Source organism: Rhinichthys klamathensis, unplaced genomic scaffold (genome assembly GCF_029890125.1).
Source record: "Rhinichthys klamathensis goyatoka isolate OS25496 unplaced genomic scaffold, OSU_Roscu_1.1 h1tg000125l_1, whole genome shotgun sequence".
Taxonomy (NCBI): domain Eukaryota; kingdom Metazoa; phylum Chordata; class Actinopteri; order Cypriniformes; family Leuciscidae; genus Rhinichthys; species Rhinichthys klamathensis.
Window position 1 is genome coordinate 97,900 of NW_026606662.1, and position 16,841 is coordinate 114,740.

Genomic DNA, 16,841 nt, shown 5'->3' on the forward strand with positions numbered 1-16,841 from the left:
CAGTTTCACAACCAGAAGCTGTGCAATTGTTGTGGCATCATTGATTCTTACCGTGAGTAACGACAAGCTGACCGTTCCAAGATGGCCGACGTGTCTGGAGATGTGGAATGTGGCATCTATGTACACTATGGCCTGCCCTACGTTTAATAAACCAATAGAAGTACATAGCACACAAATATTGGGTACAATATGCAGTTTTTAATAAGTATTTAAATAAAAATGTTGGTAGTATTTTATAATATACTTATTATGTAATTATATATATACGGGGTTGGACAATGAAACTGAAACACCTAAGACCACAATAATTTGTTAGTATGGTGTAGGGCCTCCTTTTGCGGTATAGCATCAATTCGCCTTTGGAATGACAGATACAAGTCCTGCACAGTGGTCATTCCTCTTCCAGAACAGTGGCCAGGTCCTCCATGTGATGCTGGTGGAAAAAAAACGTTTTCTGACTTCCTCCCAAACACCCCGAAGTGTCTTTCAAATATTTAGATCTGGTGTCTGTGCAGGCCATAGGAGATGTTCAGCTTCCCTTTCATGTTCAACAATCATTCTGTCACAAGTCTTGCTGTGTGTATTCGTGTATTATCATGCTGATACGCACGGCACCCCCTTCAGGATACAATGTTTGAACCATTAGGTGCAAATGATCCTCCAGAATGGTTCGGTAGTCTTTGACAGTGACACGCACATCATACGGGATGCCATGATATTGCAGCCCAAACCATCACTGATCCACCCCTGTGCTTCACTCTGGGCAGCAACAGTCCGGGGGTTAAGCCTCTTTGGGGCTTTTCCACACCAAAAATCCCACGGATGTGGGGAAGACAGTGAAGGTGGACTCATCAGAGAACAATACATGTTTCACATTGTCCACAGCCCAAGATTTGCATTGTTGGCACCGATTAAACCAACATTTGGCATTGGCACAAGTGACCAAATGTTTGGCTATAGCAGCCTGACCCGACTCTGTGGAGCTCCAGACAAACGTTTTGGTGGAAACAGGAGAGTCTAGGTGCACATTTAATTCTGCAGTGAGTTGGGCAGCTGTGGGTTTATGTTTTTTGGATACAATCCAGGTTAGTAGGCCTACCTGACATCACTTTCAGACAGATTCCTCTTAGGTTGACAGTTACTCCTGGATGTGGATCATCCTACGTGGAGGTATGCCAATATTAACCTGGATACCATTATAGCTCCTGATACACCACAAAAACTTGCTGTCCTGGTCACAGATGAGCCAGTGTGATGCGCACCAACAATTTGTCCTCTTTTGAACTCTAATATGTCTCCCATTATATTGGATGGATTGCAGTATTTAAACAGCTTTGCTCAGCTAATTCAACCTTCACACTCCGCTCTTACTGATGGAATGTAAAATCAGTGAAGATTGGCCACCATATATAGGCTTGAAACCTCCAACACAGTATATCAGCCAGTGTTTCAGTTTTATTGTCCAACCCTTGTTGAATGAATTATGAGTGTATTTAATGATTTATAATTATAAAAACAGTATTCTCTCATTCGTGCATTCTGGGATTGTTGTCTCTGCAAGGAAAACATGATGATGTTTTAAAATTGATCTGGCAGCATAATTATAATTTCCTGTTGGAACAGAAGTTGTCTCTGAATTGCACATAGGGGGCCTTAAAAGGCCACCTGGTTTTGGAATGGTTCACTTTTGGAACAGGACCTGTGCAGTCAGAGATATTTTAAAAGAATTAACGGAAATCAAAATACAGTAAAGTGAAATGTCAGCATGTAACACTGTGTCATGATTGCATCTTTGTGTTTATGTTGACCAAAATTGATCTTTTGTTGGTCAGACTCAGCAGATCGTTGCTCAATGGGTTTCAAAAGGTCAAACTATTTCGTGGACAAGAGTGACATGTCAATGGCATAAGAACAGCACAATTGATTTAGTTCAATGGTCAAAATGATACCATCACATTGAACAGTCCAATCAAGGCTTATATCAAATCTTTGAAGTCATTATCAGCTCATCAGTATTGTGAAAGGGGAGCAGTTTGAGGATCAGAGTGGCACGAATTCTTTGAAGACGGACATTGGTGATGCACGGAAAGACATTTAGCCTACTATAGTAGCTGATGAACTGTCATTCACTTATGAAGCAATCCATCATGGACATTATCAAGCAATCTCTGTTCACAGGATCACATGACTGCTTACCAGTTATCTGTCAGTTCAACCAGGAACAGCTTTATCAGGGTTCTGTCTTAAAGTACATGTGTGAGAACTGAAACCATAACAGCTTATAAGCCACACACCCGAAACTGGGGATGAATCAAATAAACATGACAGTCAGTGTGGGAGTGTGTAACGTTATTGCCTACAGGCAGTTCTGTAGACAACAGCTGTGAGCCAAGTAGAAGCCCTTGAGCTGTCCGTTATCACAACTTTTATTTTCCTGATTAACACTTTCCCCCTGCTCGGGGGATCTTCTCCACAGCAATATTTGCTGTAATTACAAAGATTCATTTAGGTTTCTAAGTTTGAAGTAAAACATCACTTAATTAATTTAATTTCATGAAGACAGTTTATTAGTGTCAATGTGTAAATCTAATTTTAAAACATTAAAAAAAATATATATATTTATTTACTAGCGGTGCTTGGTGAGACAAACATCACTATTACTATTTAGTTGATTAGAACAAAAAGTATTCCATTTGGCTATTACCTTTTACCACAAAATGTGTGCTATGGACATGAATGATAACTCAAATTATGTTTATCATTGAGAACAAGTATGATATTACTTTTTTAAGTTATCGCACTAACATTTTTTTAATTGGCAGATGATAAATTGGTCAAACAAATCCATTGGAGCCGGGTCACAATATCAGAGACTTGGGGGTATAGGCACCAATAAAGATGAAATAAAACTAAACTAAAGTAAACTAAACTAAATTAAATAAAATAAAAAATAAAATAAAATACAGCATTCTGTCCACCAGACAATATATTTTAAAATTAACTGCATGCCATTTAGCAACACAAGTCATCCAGCTTTTATTAATAATGCGATTCTAATATCGATCTAGCTTCCTGCAATGTGCAACAAGTGCCATACCAGCCACCAAATAATGTTATAAACTTTCAACACACTCATTCATTATTTAAAATTAAAACTGAAAATGGAAAATATAAAAATTAAATCTAATTGGAAATATGAATGAATACTATTATAGAATATAAATAATTCTTAAATAATATTGGTACGTAGCAATCACCCAGAACACCCTAGAAAAAAATCTTGAAATGCCCTAGCAATAGCATCATGGTACAAATCCCCCTGACACCCAAATCCCATAGCAGCTAGTATAAGTTATGCACGCAATAATTGATCAAATACAAAAATGTAATGGGTGAATTGGTGCTAATGTTAAATACCATTTTGAAAGCACAAGATTCAAATGAAAATATTGTTAATACAAGGAATACAATCTGCCTTGTCTGCCAATCAGCTTCTGGCAATAACAGTAACATGGGATTTAGCTGACCAGGAACAGGTCGGTCTGTGACTATGCACCTGTCTCCTCTCAGGAGGCCTGTAGGTAAATGTGACAGCAGTGAAACTCATTGAAACTGGCTGTGTGCCAGAAAAGGCACAAGTCAGTTTAGTCTGAGCCCTGGGAAAGGGGGCGGGCAAGAAACCTAACAAAGGGGTGAGTAACCGTTCCTTTAACCACAAAGTGAGATGAACACCTCACCATTCATGGGAACCTAAACCTGTCAGGCCTGGCCTCTGTTGCTCAACATGTGGAAAGCGGTATCATGCTAGGCTCAAAAGCACAAATGCATCTTCAAGGAAATGTGGGTGTGTGTGGACATGGCCGAATTTACCAGTGGATTAGTTTAATTACTTCGTGTCAGGCTAATTATAGAAATTTGTTATTTATTGCTTTCCTGTAGTTCCCTGCACTTTGGAATATTACTTAAGTATTCAGTATACCTTTAATTAAAACTTCTAAATGTCCTGTCCCTTATTTTAGTTGCCTACAAAACAGATTGAATATAATTTCAGTTTTTAATTTATAATAAAATTAAATAAAACAATTTATAATTGCTCATAGAATATAGATGTACTGTTATTGTAGCATGAGGTCATGTGTAATTTGATCTTTCATATTGTTAGGAGCAGTAACACCTTATCTTGCCCTCATATTGGTTCAATTCAATGCAGCATTAGAAATTAGTCAGAAATTGTACAACTCACAGGATGCTCTTCGGGTCAAATGAGTAAAGCCCTACAGTGGAAGTGATTCATTGTTTTTAGGCTTACCGTAATCTTACTCTTGCAAATGGGCACAATAAACATTTGCCCATGACAATTTTGTTACGTGGCTTTTGTCACTTAAACGGGTACTGATGTTAGGCATTATGGGCAATTCAGCATGACCGTTTAGTGTTTTAAGAGATCTGAGTTTAAACAGTTATGATAAAAGTTCTGATTTGAGGTTTGTCAAGGCTTTTTAAACATGGATGACATCAACAAAAGTTTAAACATTTTAAAAAAGCTTTAACGTTTGAATGCTATAAAAGAAAGAAAGAAAGAAAGAAAGAAAGAAAGAAAGAAAGAAAGAAAGAAAGAAAGAAAGAAAGAAAGAAAGAAAGAAAGAAAGAAAGAAAGAAAGAAAGAAAGAAAGAAAGAAAGAAAGAAAGAAAGAAAGAAAGAAAGAAAGAAAGAAAGAAAGAAAGAAAGAAAGAAAGAAAGAAAGGGATTTTAGGGAGGTTTTGTTCATATTTTTATTTCTTTTCTTTAATCTTAGGCCTTAGAAATGGGATTTTGAAAAAAGAGTCAAGGCATCATAACAATCTGAATTTAAGTAGTTTGAACAGTGCAAACGACGGCAACAAGCCCTTTGTCTTCTGTTTACACTTCAAGGGTACGTGAGTGACATCCTCTCCCACATTCAGCTGAGCTCGGCTCAAAGTCACAGCATGAGACCTCGGAGCAGAGAACTGTGAGTTCACAATGTATTAATATTCCTTCAGTACCTGACACTTCCCAGTGTGTCTCATTTACACCCTCTGAAGATATTTGCAGAACCATTTACATCAAGTTCTTGTGCTGTTTGGGGAGCGTATTCAGATCTCTAACATTTGTTTGCTATGTCTATAATTTAGTAGCACATTGCATGTCCAAGCAAAGCAGTATTTCTTCTCAAAACCACAGAAAAATGTATTTAAACATTTAAATATTTTAAATCAGAATCAATTCAATAAAATATTCACATGTTTATTGTAATTAGAATTAAACTGGTGAAAGTAATAGTTTTATTCAGCAAGCATATGTTAAATTGATCAAAAGTGACAGAAAATATATTAATAAAGTTACAAAAGAATTCTATTTAAAATAAACGTTGTTCTATTAAACTTTCTGTTCGTCAAAGAATACTGAAAAAATGTATCACGGTTTCCACAAAAATATTAAGCAGCACAACTGTTTTCAACATGAATAATAATAAGAAATGTTTCTTGAGCAGCAAATCAGCATATCAGAAGTATTTTTGAAAGGTCACTGAAGACACCTTTAACGTCACAGGAATGAATTACATTTTAAAATATATTTTGTATTATTATTTCACTATATAACTATTTTTACGACTAAATAAATGTAGCCCTGTTGAACAGAAAAGACAAAAACATGAAAAACTCTTACTGTACCAACTACAACCTTTTCCCTTGGTTTCACAGACACGGCTTAAGCTAGTCCCTGACTACAATGCATGTTTGAGCCGTTTTAACCGAAAGCAACTTGCACGGACATATTTTAAAATGCCTCAAGACGCAAACCAGTAATGTTTTTTTTCTAGTGCACGTTAATAAAAGCTATACTTAAATGTCCTAATTGAACTAATCCTGGCTTAATCGAAGCCCTGTCTGTGAAACCAGGTCACTGAATGATAGTGTAATTGCTAATATTATTGCTTAACTGATCTTAGAAAAATTACTAGGAAACAATATTCAATTTCAGCATGTTATTTTCATTTATTTGATATTTAAGAGAAACATTTTAAGATTATGTAAATAAACAACGTTCACAATATAACACTTAAAGCAGGATAAAAACAGAGGACTTGGATAGGATAGTTGCATTGTAAAAACAGCATTGGAAATGTATTTTGCCCTTTAAATTTATTTCTAGATGATGCAAAAAAACACTGAAGGAGAAGCCGTTTAAAAGTGCTGCTTGAATTTGATCAAAAGGCAAAACCATAGTGAAGACAAACAGAAAATAAATGTTGAAAGCAATACATCCTTCTTGCCTGATGCATCAAAACAGAACAGGTAAAACTGTTAAAAACAAACAGCATTTAAAAAAAAAAGATATCTTCCACAAGAAGCACATTTATAACAAAGACAGCACTGTTTACTCTGTGAGAAGTACATGCTGTCAGTAAAAGATTAAAAAAATAAACATAACCGAGCTACGGCTCCACAAAATGGGCTGGGCTGCTATACTTTCATCGGTGTGTGCGTTCTCACAATACATTTGCACAAGAGAGGACGCTAAACCCGTCTTAGGAGACCAGGAACAACCCTGCCAAATTTTCCCCAGATGTAGGAAACCATTTTCACACAAGCCTAATAATCTTATCTTCCCGATTTGCAAGACAATCCCCAGCTAAGATTTATCAGGAGGACAGGCTGAATCATTGTAAGCGTGATGTGGGATTTATTTGGTCACAAGCACCTAAAGAGGAGACAACTCACACATCGGCTTTAGTTTGGGGTGTTGCATATGAAAGAGTCTGTCTAAGTAGCGGCTGAGACGAAAGAGATAAGACAGATACCCACTCTTGTCCCCTCGACCATCAGAGACGCATCCACGTGAGCGCCATTCAAGCTTTGAATAGGCAGCTAACCAGCTCATGCAAATTCATTCATTTACATATGGTGGGTGCTCTTTGTGAACAACAAATGATTTAAAGAGAAGTTTTCTCTAATCTTTCTTCATAATAGGTCTATAAATCTTACAGCATGTGTTACTTAAACAGGTTGAACGATTAAAACCAACGTTGCTTAAACGTTGTGTTGAGCAACGCAACACCTCTCAAATTTCACTGGAACATTTGCTGGGAAGTTCCACAGATCAAACAACTCCGCCCATAAAATAAAGCTAGATGGCCCTAGGTAAACACATTGTTCAAAATAAATTAATATCTCGTATAAACAGTTCACACAATGTGACCCACAGGGTCAGACGAAGCAGAAGAACTTCTTCCAGCTGCATTTGGAAAAAGCTTTAGCTCGTCTGTCCGACAGCCTCCGTTTTTTGACCTTCCTGGCCTTGTGTTTAATAGCCGCGAATATCGCCGCGTCGAAGGCCTCTTTTAGGTTCTTCTGGGTCAGGGCCGAACACTCCACATACTCGGCGGCCCTGATCTTCTCGGCGATGCTCCGTGCCCGTGAGCTGAACACGGGTTGGACCTTGTATCTGTCCAAGTCTATGAGAACATTAACGTCCAACAGAAGGTCTGACTGTGTTCCAACTAAAATGATGGGGGAGGATGGGTTACACGCACGAATCTCAGGGATCCATTTCTTGGTAATGTTCTGGAATGATGTGGGGTCAACCACACTGAAGCAGAGGAGGAAGACATCCGTGTGTGCGTAAGACAGAGATCTGAATTCATCAAATTCTTCCTGCAAGTCAAAGACAAAGAGAGATAAGAACACTTGACAAAGTTAATAGACTTTTGTTTAACGTTTTTTTTAAATGACACTTTATTTAGTAAAACTTTGAATGATTTACATTCGTTTAAACAAAGTTTACACTTCACACTGTAAAAAAAGGTGCTGCCTTAAATTAAGTACAATCAACTTGGATGTTTAAGTCATTTCAACTTAAATTACATTAAGCTGACTTAAAATATGAGTTGAATCTTGTATAACTTGTAAAAAAAGTTGAAAATTGCTTAACTTATTTTGAGGAGTTAAAGCAATGTAAAAACATGTTATCATAACGTATTGATCATATAATGTTTTACAGTGTACAGACCTTTAAACAAAGTTTACACTTTACAGACATTTCCATTTTCAAAATGTTAACTCTTTTTTACTAAACAGTTTAAATGAAACTGTTCAATTACCTGACCAGCCGTATCCATCAACTGAATCCGCACAGGGGTCCCATCTACCTGAACTTGTCCTGAATAATCAGAAGTAAAAAACTTGATTTAAAAAAAAAAAATTTCATCCTCACGATCTTTAATTACTGTAAATTAACCATCATCAGCTAGAAGGGGTCAAAGATCATACACTTACCCGAGAAGACGTCAAAAGCCGTCTGTTTGTAATCCGTGGGGTATCCATTGGTGGTGTAGCTGACAATCATACTAGTCTTCCCAACCGCGCCATCCCCAACCATCATACAGCTGATCGCAGGCTCCAGCGCGTCGTCCTGCTCCAAGCACACCGACGGAACTCTTGACTCGTGGTAAAAGTAATCCATTTGAGGTGGCATGTCCAACAATTAAAGCCAAGATGAAACGTCTTCAGGAAAACTTTTTAAACTCCACAGTATTGATTGGCGTCTTTGTTGAGACTGATGAGTGACTCATTACTTTCTCAACTCAAAAGCTGAATTGACTCTCTCTGTGATCTGTGACGGGACCTCTCTCTGCCTTTTGAATCAGCTTGACTTTGCATAGCCACGCCCACCATAGTGACTCACGGGCCTCAATGGAAGGACACAAATCTTTGGTTTGAACCTTTTTTTACAGTCTATGGTTTGAACACAAATAAGCCTTTAATGATTCGTTAATGATTTTAATCCCAAATTAATCTCAATGAAACAAACTGCAAGCCTTTTCTAAAGAGTAAAAAAAAAGACCCTTTAAATATTAAATGCATCCATGGTCATTTAAATAGAATGTTAAAATACTGTTAAATGTCTGCATTTTCATTTTTATGAAAATGCTGTAAAAAAACCACTGTAAAATCTGTAAAAAATCTGTAAAATCTGTAAAAAAATAAATAATTATATATATAAAAATATGTATAATTTTAGACCACTGTCTTTGGGCCTGGATGTTGGACTGCCATGATAGATTAATAAATAAATCAGAATAAATAAATTAAAAGAAGCACAAAAATAAACAACACAAATTAAGCATAATCCCAATCATTTCTAACACTGACAAAACAGCGCCACTACGTGGACAGATAAAGAACAGCAGTGAAGTTTGTCATTTTAATCACATGATATATTCATCAGCTGACCAAGACAGCAATGCACACAACATAGATCGGTCTCTCAGTGCTGTCATTATTGATAGATAAAATATAATTTGAAGCTCAGTTAGTTTTATTTTATATCTTTATTTGATCACTTTTATATTTTATTTAGCACACAACGGGGACGTTGGCAGTAAAAACAGCCTTTGAACAGGACGTTTAGCTCACATGCTAGCGTGTTATGGCTGGGAACAGTTGGTAGAGACTTTACATCTTTACCTGCAATGTAAACACAGGTTTAGTATTTGTTGTAAGTACTGTAGTTTTGTGAATATTTGATAATTTGCAATGGCATCTATTCTGGATCAATATGAAGACTCTCAGAATATCCGTCAACACAGCCGTGTGTCAGCAGCCAACATCGGGATTACTCATTCAGGTACAAACCTACACAATTTAGGATATTGCAAACATTATGATTTGGGGACGTTGTGGTATTTACATGAACTTTTTCGTTCACAGGGTTTGTGAATGTAAGGCTAGAAGAAGAGAAACCCATTTTCAACAAGCAGCGCATCGACTTCTCACCTCCCGAAAAAATCAACCACTTCTCGGTGTGCAACAACCAGTTATGCATGAGTCTGGGGAAAGACACTCTGCTGAGGTAAAGTTGCCATTTCTAGAGGCTGTGTTATCAACAACTGTTTAATTGGCAGATTTGGCGGTTGATAAGTTTTGCATTGATTAGTTTATGTACATGCAATGAGTGATTAATGTGTAATGTAATGTCTGAATACTGGTGAAAGAACTAAGCTGTGAGGATGTGGACCATTAAAGGCAATTCTCTTTGACATGCATATCGAATCTGCTGGATAGGATAGAAATCACTTAATCTGCCTTTTATTTGTGTTAGTGTAATTAATCAATTATTAATTTATTGATTTGCATTACATATGCCTTAAACAAATAGGATTGATTCCTATTTAAGCAGCATTTAAAATGTTGTAATAGACATACACATTACTTTTCAGAATTGATCTTGGAAAACCTGATCAGCCAAATCAGATTGAACTGGGAAGAAAGGATGATGGCAAAGTGCACAAACTTTTCCTGGATCCTACAGGTAATCACGTGTCGATGTTCAAACCTTGTTGTAGGAGGATTTAAATGCATTTGGGACATCTATTAGATGTCATTATTAGACACATAAGTGACTTGATTTCCCTTGAAATTAGAATGACAAAAGAAGAATCAAGCATCCCAAAGTAGAGGATGTGAACTGAGGAATTCAGTTAGGACAACATATATTTTCAAATTGTTATATAAATATTTGGAAACGCATGCACAAGAATAAACTCGCATAAATGTAATGCTTATTGTGTTTTTGATATGATTTTTTTTACATCATGTAAAGCTTTCCAATGCGTGTCATTGAGAGAAACAAATGCTCTGTTTACAACTGGTATTAAGCTCTGTCTCAGGTGATCGATCACAAATGGTCAGGTGAGACACACCAGCGTTTAAATCTGGTAATAACATTCATTTTCCATGTTAAGTCCAATATTATATAATTATGCTTTTAATTCAAATTAAATGATAAATGTAAATTTATAGGCCATAGGCCTATATTTAGAAATATAAAATTATAATGTCATAAGTTATTTTGATTAGAGGGTTACTTTTGTTTAACCAGCAAAGTTTAAAGCATCTGTTTGGCTAAGTGGTTGATTGACAGGTGAATGGGCTTGTCAACATTTTAAACTGGTCAGTTTGGTCTAAATGCTTGACTTATTTTTCATTGATTTATTTTAGTTAGTAATTTGTTTGTAAATAAAAACATATTACATATTTTAAAATAAATATAAAAAGATATTATTTATATAAAATAGGAATAATATTAAATAGAAATATTACTTTTTAAAATGTTTACATTTATAAACCAGAGAAAGGCTACATTTATAAATGTAAATATAGAATTATACATTTAAAAAAAAAGTGTAAAAACACTTCGGCACAGGGGTGGTTTAGGCTCATTAGATGGATTAGTTTTAACAATCCAAATGTGATATGCATTTCTACCTCCTTAAGTGGTTTCAGTGATCGGATCACAGAACATTTTGTACCCCATTTACACTTGTTTTTAGCGCTGACTGAATAATGGAATCACCCGAAATGAATCTTAATATCAGGTGAAAACAGGATCAAAAGCTCAGGCCTGGCTTTTTAAAACATGTCATTTGTTGTTGATCTGCTTAAAATACTTGCAGCCTGTAAAATGTCATTTTCTCAATTATCTTACAGGGTCACATTTAGTCATCAGCCTCACCACAAACGAATGTGTATACCTAAACAGAAACACTCAGAAGGTCCGAAGTCTATCGCGTTGGAGAGGCCACCTGATTGAAAGTATAGGTTGGAACAAATTAATTGGCTCAGAGACCAACACTGGGCCGATTCTGGTCGGCACCAGCCAAGGAATCATCTTTGAAGCTGAGATTTCTGCCTCAGAGGGCAGTCTGTTCAACACCAACCCAGACCAGTTCTTCAGACAGGTTCATTCCCTGGAGGAGGATGGCAAGCCAGCTCCGGTTTGTTGCCTCGAAGTGGAACGTGGCTTGGAATCCAAGTACTTCATCGTTGCGACCACACGAAAACGGCTGTTCCAGTTTGTAGGAAAGCTGGCGGAGGGATCTGAGCAGCAGGGGTTCAGCTCCATCTTTGCTCAGAACCAGGATCTCCTACCTAGCTTCCAGGAGTTTCCTGTCAATATGGGCTACAGTGAGATTACATTCTACACGTCAAAGCTGCGCAGTTGCCCCAAGAGCTTCGCATGGATGATGGGCAACGGGGTTTTGTATGGACAGCTGGACTACGTGCGGCCCGACTCTCTACTCAGTGATGTCCAAGTGTGGGAATACACACCAGACATCGATTTAAACTTTGTCAAGCCCATCTCTATAGTACTCACCCAGTTTCACTTCCTGCTGCTGCTTCCTGACCGTATCAGGGGTATCTGCACTCTGAACGGGCAAGTTGTACATGAAGATGTATTTACAGATAAGTTCGGCACCCTAAAAAAGATGATCAAAGATCCCGTCACGGGGCTTGTGTGGATCTACACCGAGAAAGCCGTGTTTCGCTACCACATCCAGAGAGAGGCGCGGGACGTTTGGCAGATGTACATGAACGTGAATAAGTTTGATCTGGCGAAAGAGTACTGCAAAGACCGACCAGAATGCCTAGACATGGTGCTTGCCAAGGAGGCGGAGCACTGCTTCCAGAACAAGCGCTACCTGGAGAGCGCCAAATGCTATGCGCTCACTCAGAATTACTTTGAGGAGATTGCGCTGAAGTTCATTGAGGCCAAGCAGGAGGAGGCCTTGAAAGAGTTTTTGATTAAGAAGCTGATCAGCTTGAAGCCCAGTGAGAAGACTCAGATCACTCTGCTGGTGACCTGGCTGACTGAACTCTATCTGAACCGGCTCGGTCAGCTGGAGGCCGACGACGGCAAGCAACACCTCTTTCTAGAGACCCGTGAAGAGTTCCGCACCTTTCTTAAAAGCCCCAAACATAAAGATTGCTTCTACAACAATCGCAGCACAATCTACGACCTGCTCGCTAGCCACGGCGACGTGGATAACATGGTGTATTTCTCGGTCATCATGCAAGATTATGAGCGTGTTGTGTCTCATTACTGCCAGCATGATGACTACAGTGCAGCTTTAGATGTCCTCTCCAAACACTGCAATGACAAGCTCTTCTACAAGTTCTCTCCGGTCCTCATGCAGCACATCCCCAAAAAGGTGGTCGATGCGTGGATTCAGATGGGAAACCGGTTGGATCCGAAGAATCTGATCCCAGCTCTGGTGAACTACAGCCAGATGGGCAGCATGCAGCAGATAACTGAGACCATCCGGTACATGGAGTTCTGTGTGTATGAGCTGGACGTCAAAGACGAGGCCATTCACAATTACTTACTGTCGCTTTATGCCAAACACAAGCCAGATGCCCTGTTATGGTACCTTGAACAAGCGGGAACCCACGTCACTGACATCCACTACGACTTAAAATATGCCTTGCGCCTTTGTGCCGAACATGGGTACCTGCAGGCCTGCGTCTTGGTTTACAAGATTATGGAGCTATATGAGGAAGCGGTGGATCTAGCTCTACAAGTATGTGTGCTTTGACATTCTTTTTTCATTTCTGTTTAAGAGTATACCCGCATTACATTTGTTCTTTTACAATAACCTGTTACACTCGGATGTACGTTGTTTTCTTGCGATCTTTGCAGTTTTTTTGCAAAAATTTTTTTAATATATATTTTTTAATCACAATTAAGAAAAACATTTTATTTCATTTTTACTTAATTTATTAATTCATAAATATTGTGTTTTTTATTTGTTGCACCGCATAGCATTTTCTAGCCAAATTATCTGAAATTTTAAAAGACTTGAATTTGGCATACAGTCATGAGGGTCTGCAGGAGTCCTCTCTATGATATATATGATATTCAAATATTAATAAGCAGTAAAGCAGTTGTGTTCATTTTTTTCTAGGAATTATAAAATATATCAATTATTTTAAGAATTGTATTCTTTAAATTAAGATGTTTTTCCTTCATTATGATATTATGTTGTTTCACTCAAATTTTTTATACTCTCCCCAAAATATCAAAAGTGAGTTTTAACTAAAAAATGAAACATTCTCATCATAGAAGAGGTGTCAAGTCATTCTATTTATGAATTGCAATTTTAATGTATTTTTTTAATTAATTAATATATTTCAAAAAAGCATCACAACCATTGACCTTAAAACCATCTATATTGGGATAATTGTGCATTAATTTCTTTTTTTTTAATAATGTCTATGTTTATCCCTTTAGGTGGATGTAGATTTGGCCAAGTCTTGTGCTGACCTTCCAGAGGATGATGAGGAGTTGAGGAAGAAGCTGTGGCTGAAGATTGCTCGTCATGTGGTTCAGGAGGAGAAAGATGTCAAGAAAGCCATGAACTGTCTGTCCAGTTGCAACCTGCTTAAGATTGAGGACATCTTGCCTTTCTTTCCAGACTTTGTTACAATAGACCACTTCAAGGAGGCAATTTGCAACTCCCTGGAAGAGTACAACCAACACATAGAGGAGCTGAAACAAGAAATGGAGGAGGCCACAGAAAGTGCCAAACGTATCCGTGATGACATCCAGGAGATGAGGAACAAGTATGGAGTGGTGGAGTCTCAGGAAAAATGTGCCACTTGTGATTTCCCCTTGCTCAACCGACCTTTCTATCTCTTCCTGTGTGGACACATGTTCCATTATGATTGCCTCTTTCAGGAAGTCATTCCTCACCTCTCTGCCTATAAGCAGAATAAATTGGAGGAGCTTCAGAAGAAGCTGGCAGCGACCACACAGACCACCAAATCCAGGCACAAGCCCAAAGAGGAGGATACGGTCAGCTTAGGCAAGGGCCAGGGAAGCAGAGAGCAGATCAAGTCAGATATTGATGACATCATAGCGTGTGAGTGTGTCTACTGCGGTGAGCTGATGATCAAATCCATCGACAAGCCTTTCATAGATCCACCGAAGTTTGATCAAGAAATGTCCAGCTGGCTCTGAAGGACACATTTCTGCACGAGTTCATCTGAGGGCTGCACAATAAAACCTCTCTAAAGTTCTATGATTTAAATTGTACATATGCTGAAAAAATGTAACCATTTGTGTATTGTGAAAATTGTATTTTGTTTTGAATTTTACATGCGATATGCTAAATTAATGAATATTAACATGCTTATGTTAACAGATATGTACTATACAAATGGCCGCCTTTGATTTATATGTATGTTTGCTTCCATAGACCAGTGGGCACTACAAAATTTAATATGCAACTGTTTTCATTTTGCATTTTGAGTTAAGTGAATTAAAATCTTTTCTTTTTAATGTACTGTATGCAGCTAAATAAATAAATAAATGCTATTTGACCAGACTTTGTGTTATGATATGATGGGATGTAATAGCACAAAAGTGTGCACTGAAGGGCATTTTTCCTAATGAAAAAAAAAAAAAAAAAAAAAAATAGTTAATTGTATAAATATTAATGTATATATAAATGCTAAAATGTATATCTATAAAACTATATTTTTTTATATAGACCACTTATATACAACACATCTCCCCTCAAAATATATATAAAAAAATTTATACAAAACTCCAAAATGAAGCATGCGGTTTAATTTTTTTTTGTTACATGACATGGATAAAGATTTATTATAGATCCTAACATCACTTTAAAAGTGAGAAAATAGGGGGTTCATTTTTAATACCTTACATTTATGGACATAATATTTGGCAAGCAAAATGACTAAGTTGCATAGACATTACACATTTTCATATTGCATTAGTGTTATGTATAACAAGACAGTGACAAATTCTACTTCAAGTCCCAATCACGCGATATTTTAAGACTACATTCGGAAAGTGTTACGTCATAAGACCTTCGGCAACGTTCGGTTTTTCTAGGCACAATCAGTAGAACTCCGATAGCCAATATACTCTCCTCCAATTACCTGCTTAATTTATAATGAGTCAGTTTCTCACCTCTATCCTTTCTTAATCGAAACTACTCCTTTCTTTTTGCTACTACTAATTTATTATGATACCCTCCCTAAATGCTTATAAGATTGCAGCCGTCAATCTATTGTCGATTGGTTCGCCTGTTCCCCACTCTGTCCTCGCCATGGCGCCGTGTCCCTGTTCTCTCAGTTACTGAAAGTGGCCGCCTCTCTGCTGCTACCGACTCACGGTCTCTCTCCTCGCTCACAACCGCCATTTTGGAGACAGAGAGCTGCGAGTCGGCTGCAACAGAGACAGAGCAAAAACGGCGGACACGGGGACAAGGTGAGCTAGCGTTTATGAGGAACGTGGTGGGGGAGCAATGGGGGAAGATGGCCGGGAGGGAGAAAGAATTAGAATATGGGAATCGCAGATCTGCTGGCCTCCTCGACTCCCGCAGTGCATATAGATACGAGACGGGGCAGATGGTCCATGACCTCACGTGGAACAAGGCCACAGAATATTACGAATCATTTTAAACCATATCCCTACATTTCATTTGACAAAGAGGTGGTGGCCTTAAAGAGACAGAACCCATTTCAATTATTCAAAATAATCAAGAACTTGCCATGATACTAAATCGCGTTGCTAAAAAAAGTCACCTCTACACGGTTATCATTTCAATAGCAGGCAGCTAAACTCCATAGCCTTCCTTAAAAAAAAAACTCATTAAAGCTAATTTTTGGTGGTTGTGACTCAAGTTTACCTTATAACGTTAATTGCTGCGTTGCTAACTAGCAACATGTACAGTAACTGGATTTAGATTAACAAGCAACACTGGCTGCTGAAACGCTTAGCGTTAGCTAAACCTAGCCAGCTTAATGTGCTAGCTAAGCTAAGTCAGATATGAATCATCAGCCTTTCGATTATATTGTGTACACTAACTTAATTTTACCCGGTTTTTATAATGTTTGTTGAGACACCTTGCACCGCTATACATTACCTCTTTGTATAAAAGGATACGCTCATATCGTCATCAGTGTGCGTTAGGTTTATAAATGTTTGTCGCAAATGAAGAAACCATAAA

General features: G+C 37.7%; 3 protein-coding genes across 8 annotated transcripts in view; 2 read left to right on the plus strand and 1 right to left on the minus strand.

The window, feature by feature from the left end:
- Positions 1-5,993: 5,993 nt before the first annotated feature.
- rhov (ras homolog family member V) lies at positions 5,994-8,651 on the minus strand. The gene is made up of 3 exons (XM_056256236.1): positions 8,299-8,651; positions 8,124-8,182; positions 5,994-7,677 (listed from the first exon to the last, which is right to left on the minus strand). Exons 1-3 carry the CDS (start codon positions 8,495-8,497, stop codon positions 7,231-7,233), a joined length of 705 nt encoding a protein of 234 aa, XP_056112211.1. The 5' UTR covers positions 8,498-8,651; the 3' UTR covers positions 5,994-7,230.
- Positions 8,652-9,237: 586 nt separating this feature from the next.
- Positions 9,238-15,186, plus strand: vps18 (VPS18 core subunit of CORVET and HOPS complexes). The gene is made up of 5 exons (XM_056256237.1): positions 9,238-9,649; positions 9,733-9,874; positions 10,242-10,333; positions 11,512-13,382; positions 14,093-15,186. Exons 1-5 carry the CDS (start codon positions 9,559-9,561, stop codon positions 14,819-14,821), a joined length of 2,925 nt encoding a protein of 974 aa, XP_056112212.1. The 5' UTR covers positions 9,238-9,558; the 3' UTR covers positions 14,822-15,186.
- Positions 15,187-15,951: 765 nt separating this feature from the next.
- Positions 15,952-16,841, plus strand: part of ino80 (INO80 complex ATPase subunit) — a 53,839-nt gene continuing 52,949 nt past the window's right edge. For 3 of the 6 annotated variants that reach the window (XM_056256239.1, XM_056256240.1, XM_056256241.1), the window contains exon 1: positions 15,953-16,099. The gene's annotated coding sequence lies outside the window, so the exon portion shown is untranslated. Of the gene's footprint in view, positions 16,100-16,841 lie in introns of all 6 variants that reach the window. The other 3 variants (XM_056256243.1, XM_056256244.1, XM_056256242.1) reach the window with 2 other exon arrangements.

Coding starts and splice junctions, on each gene's coding strand:
- rhov (XM_056256236.1), bottom strand. CDS start 8,497: ATGCCACCTCAAATGGATTACTTTTACCACGAGTCAAGAGTTCCGTCG. Junction 8,183..8,298: donor GGCTTTTGACGTCTTCTCGG/GTAAGTGTATGA, acceptor CTGATTATTCAG/GACAAGTTCAGGTAGATGGG. Junction 7,678..8,123: donor TGATGGATACGGCTGGTCAG/GTAATTGAACAG, acceptor TTTGACTTGCAG/GAAGAATTTGATGAATTCAG.
- vps18 (XM_056256237.1), top strand. CDS start 9,559: ATGGCATCTATTCTGGATCAATATGAAGACTCTCAGAATATCCGTCAA. Junction 9,875..10,241: donor GGGAAAGACACTCTGCTGAG/GTAAAGTTGCCA, acceptor ATTACTTTTCAG/AATTGATCTTGGAAAACCTG. Junction 13,383..14,092: donor CGGTGGATCTAGCTCTACAA/GTATGTGTGCTT, acceptor TTATCCCTTTAG/GTGGATGTAGATTTGGCCAA.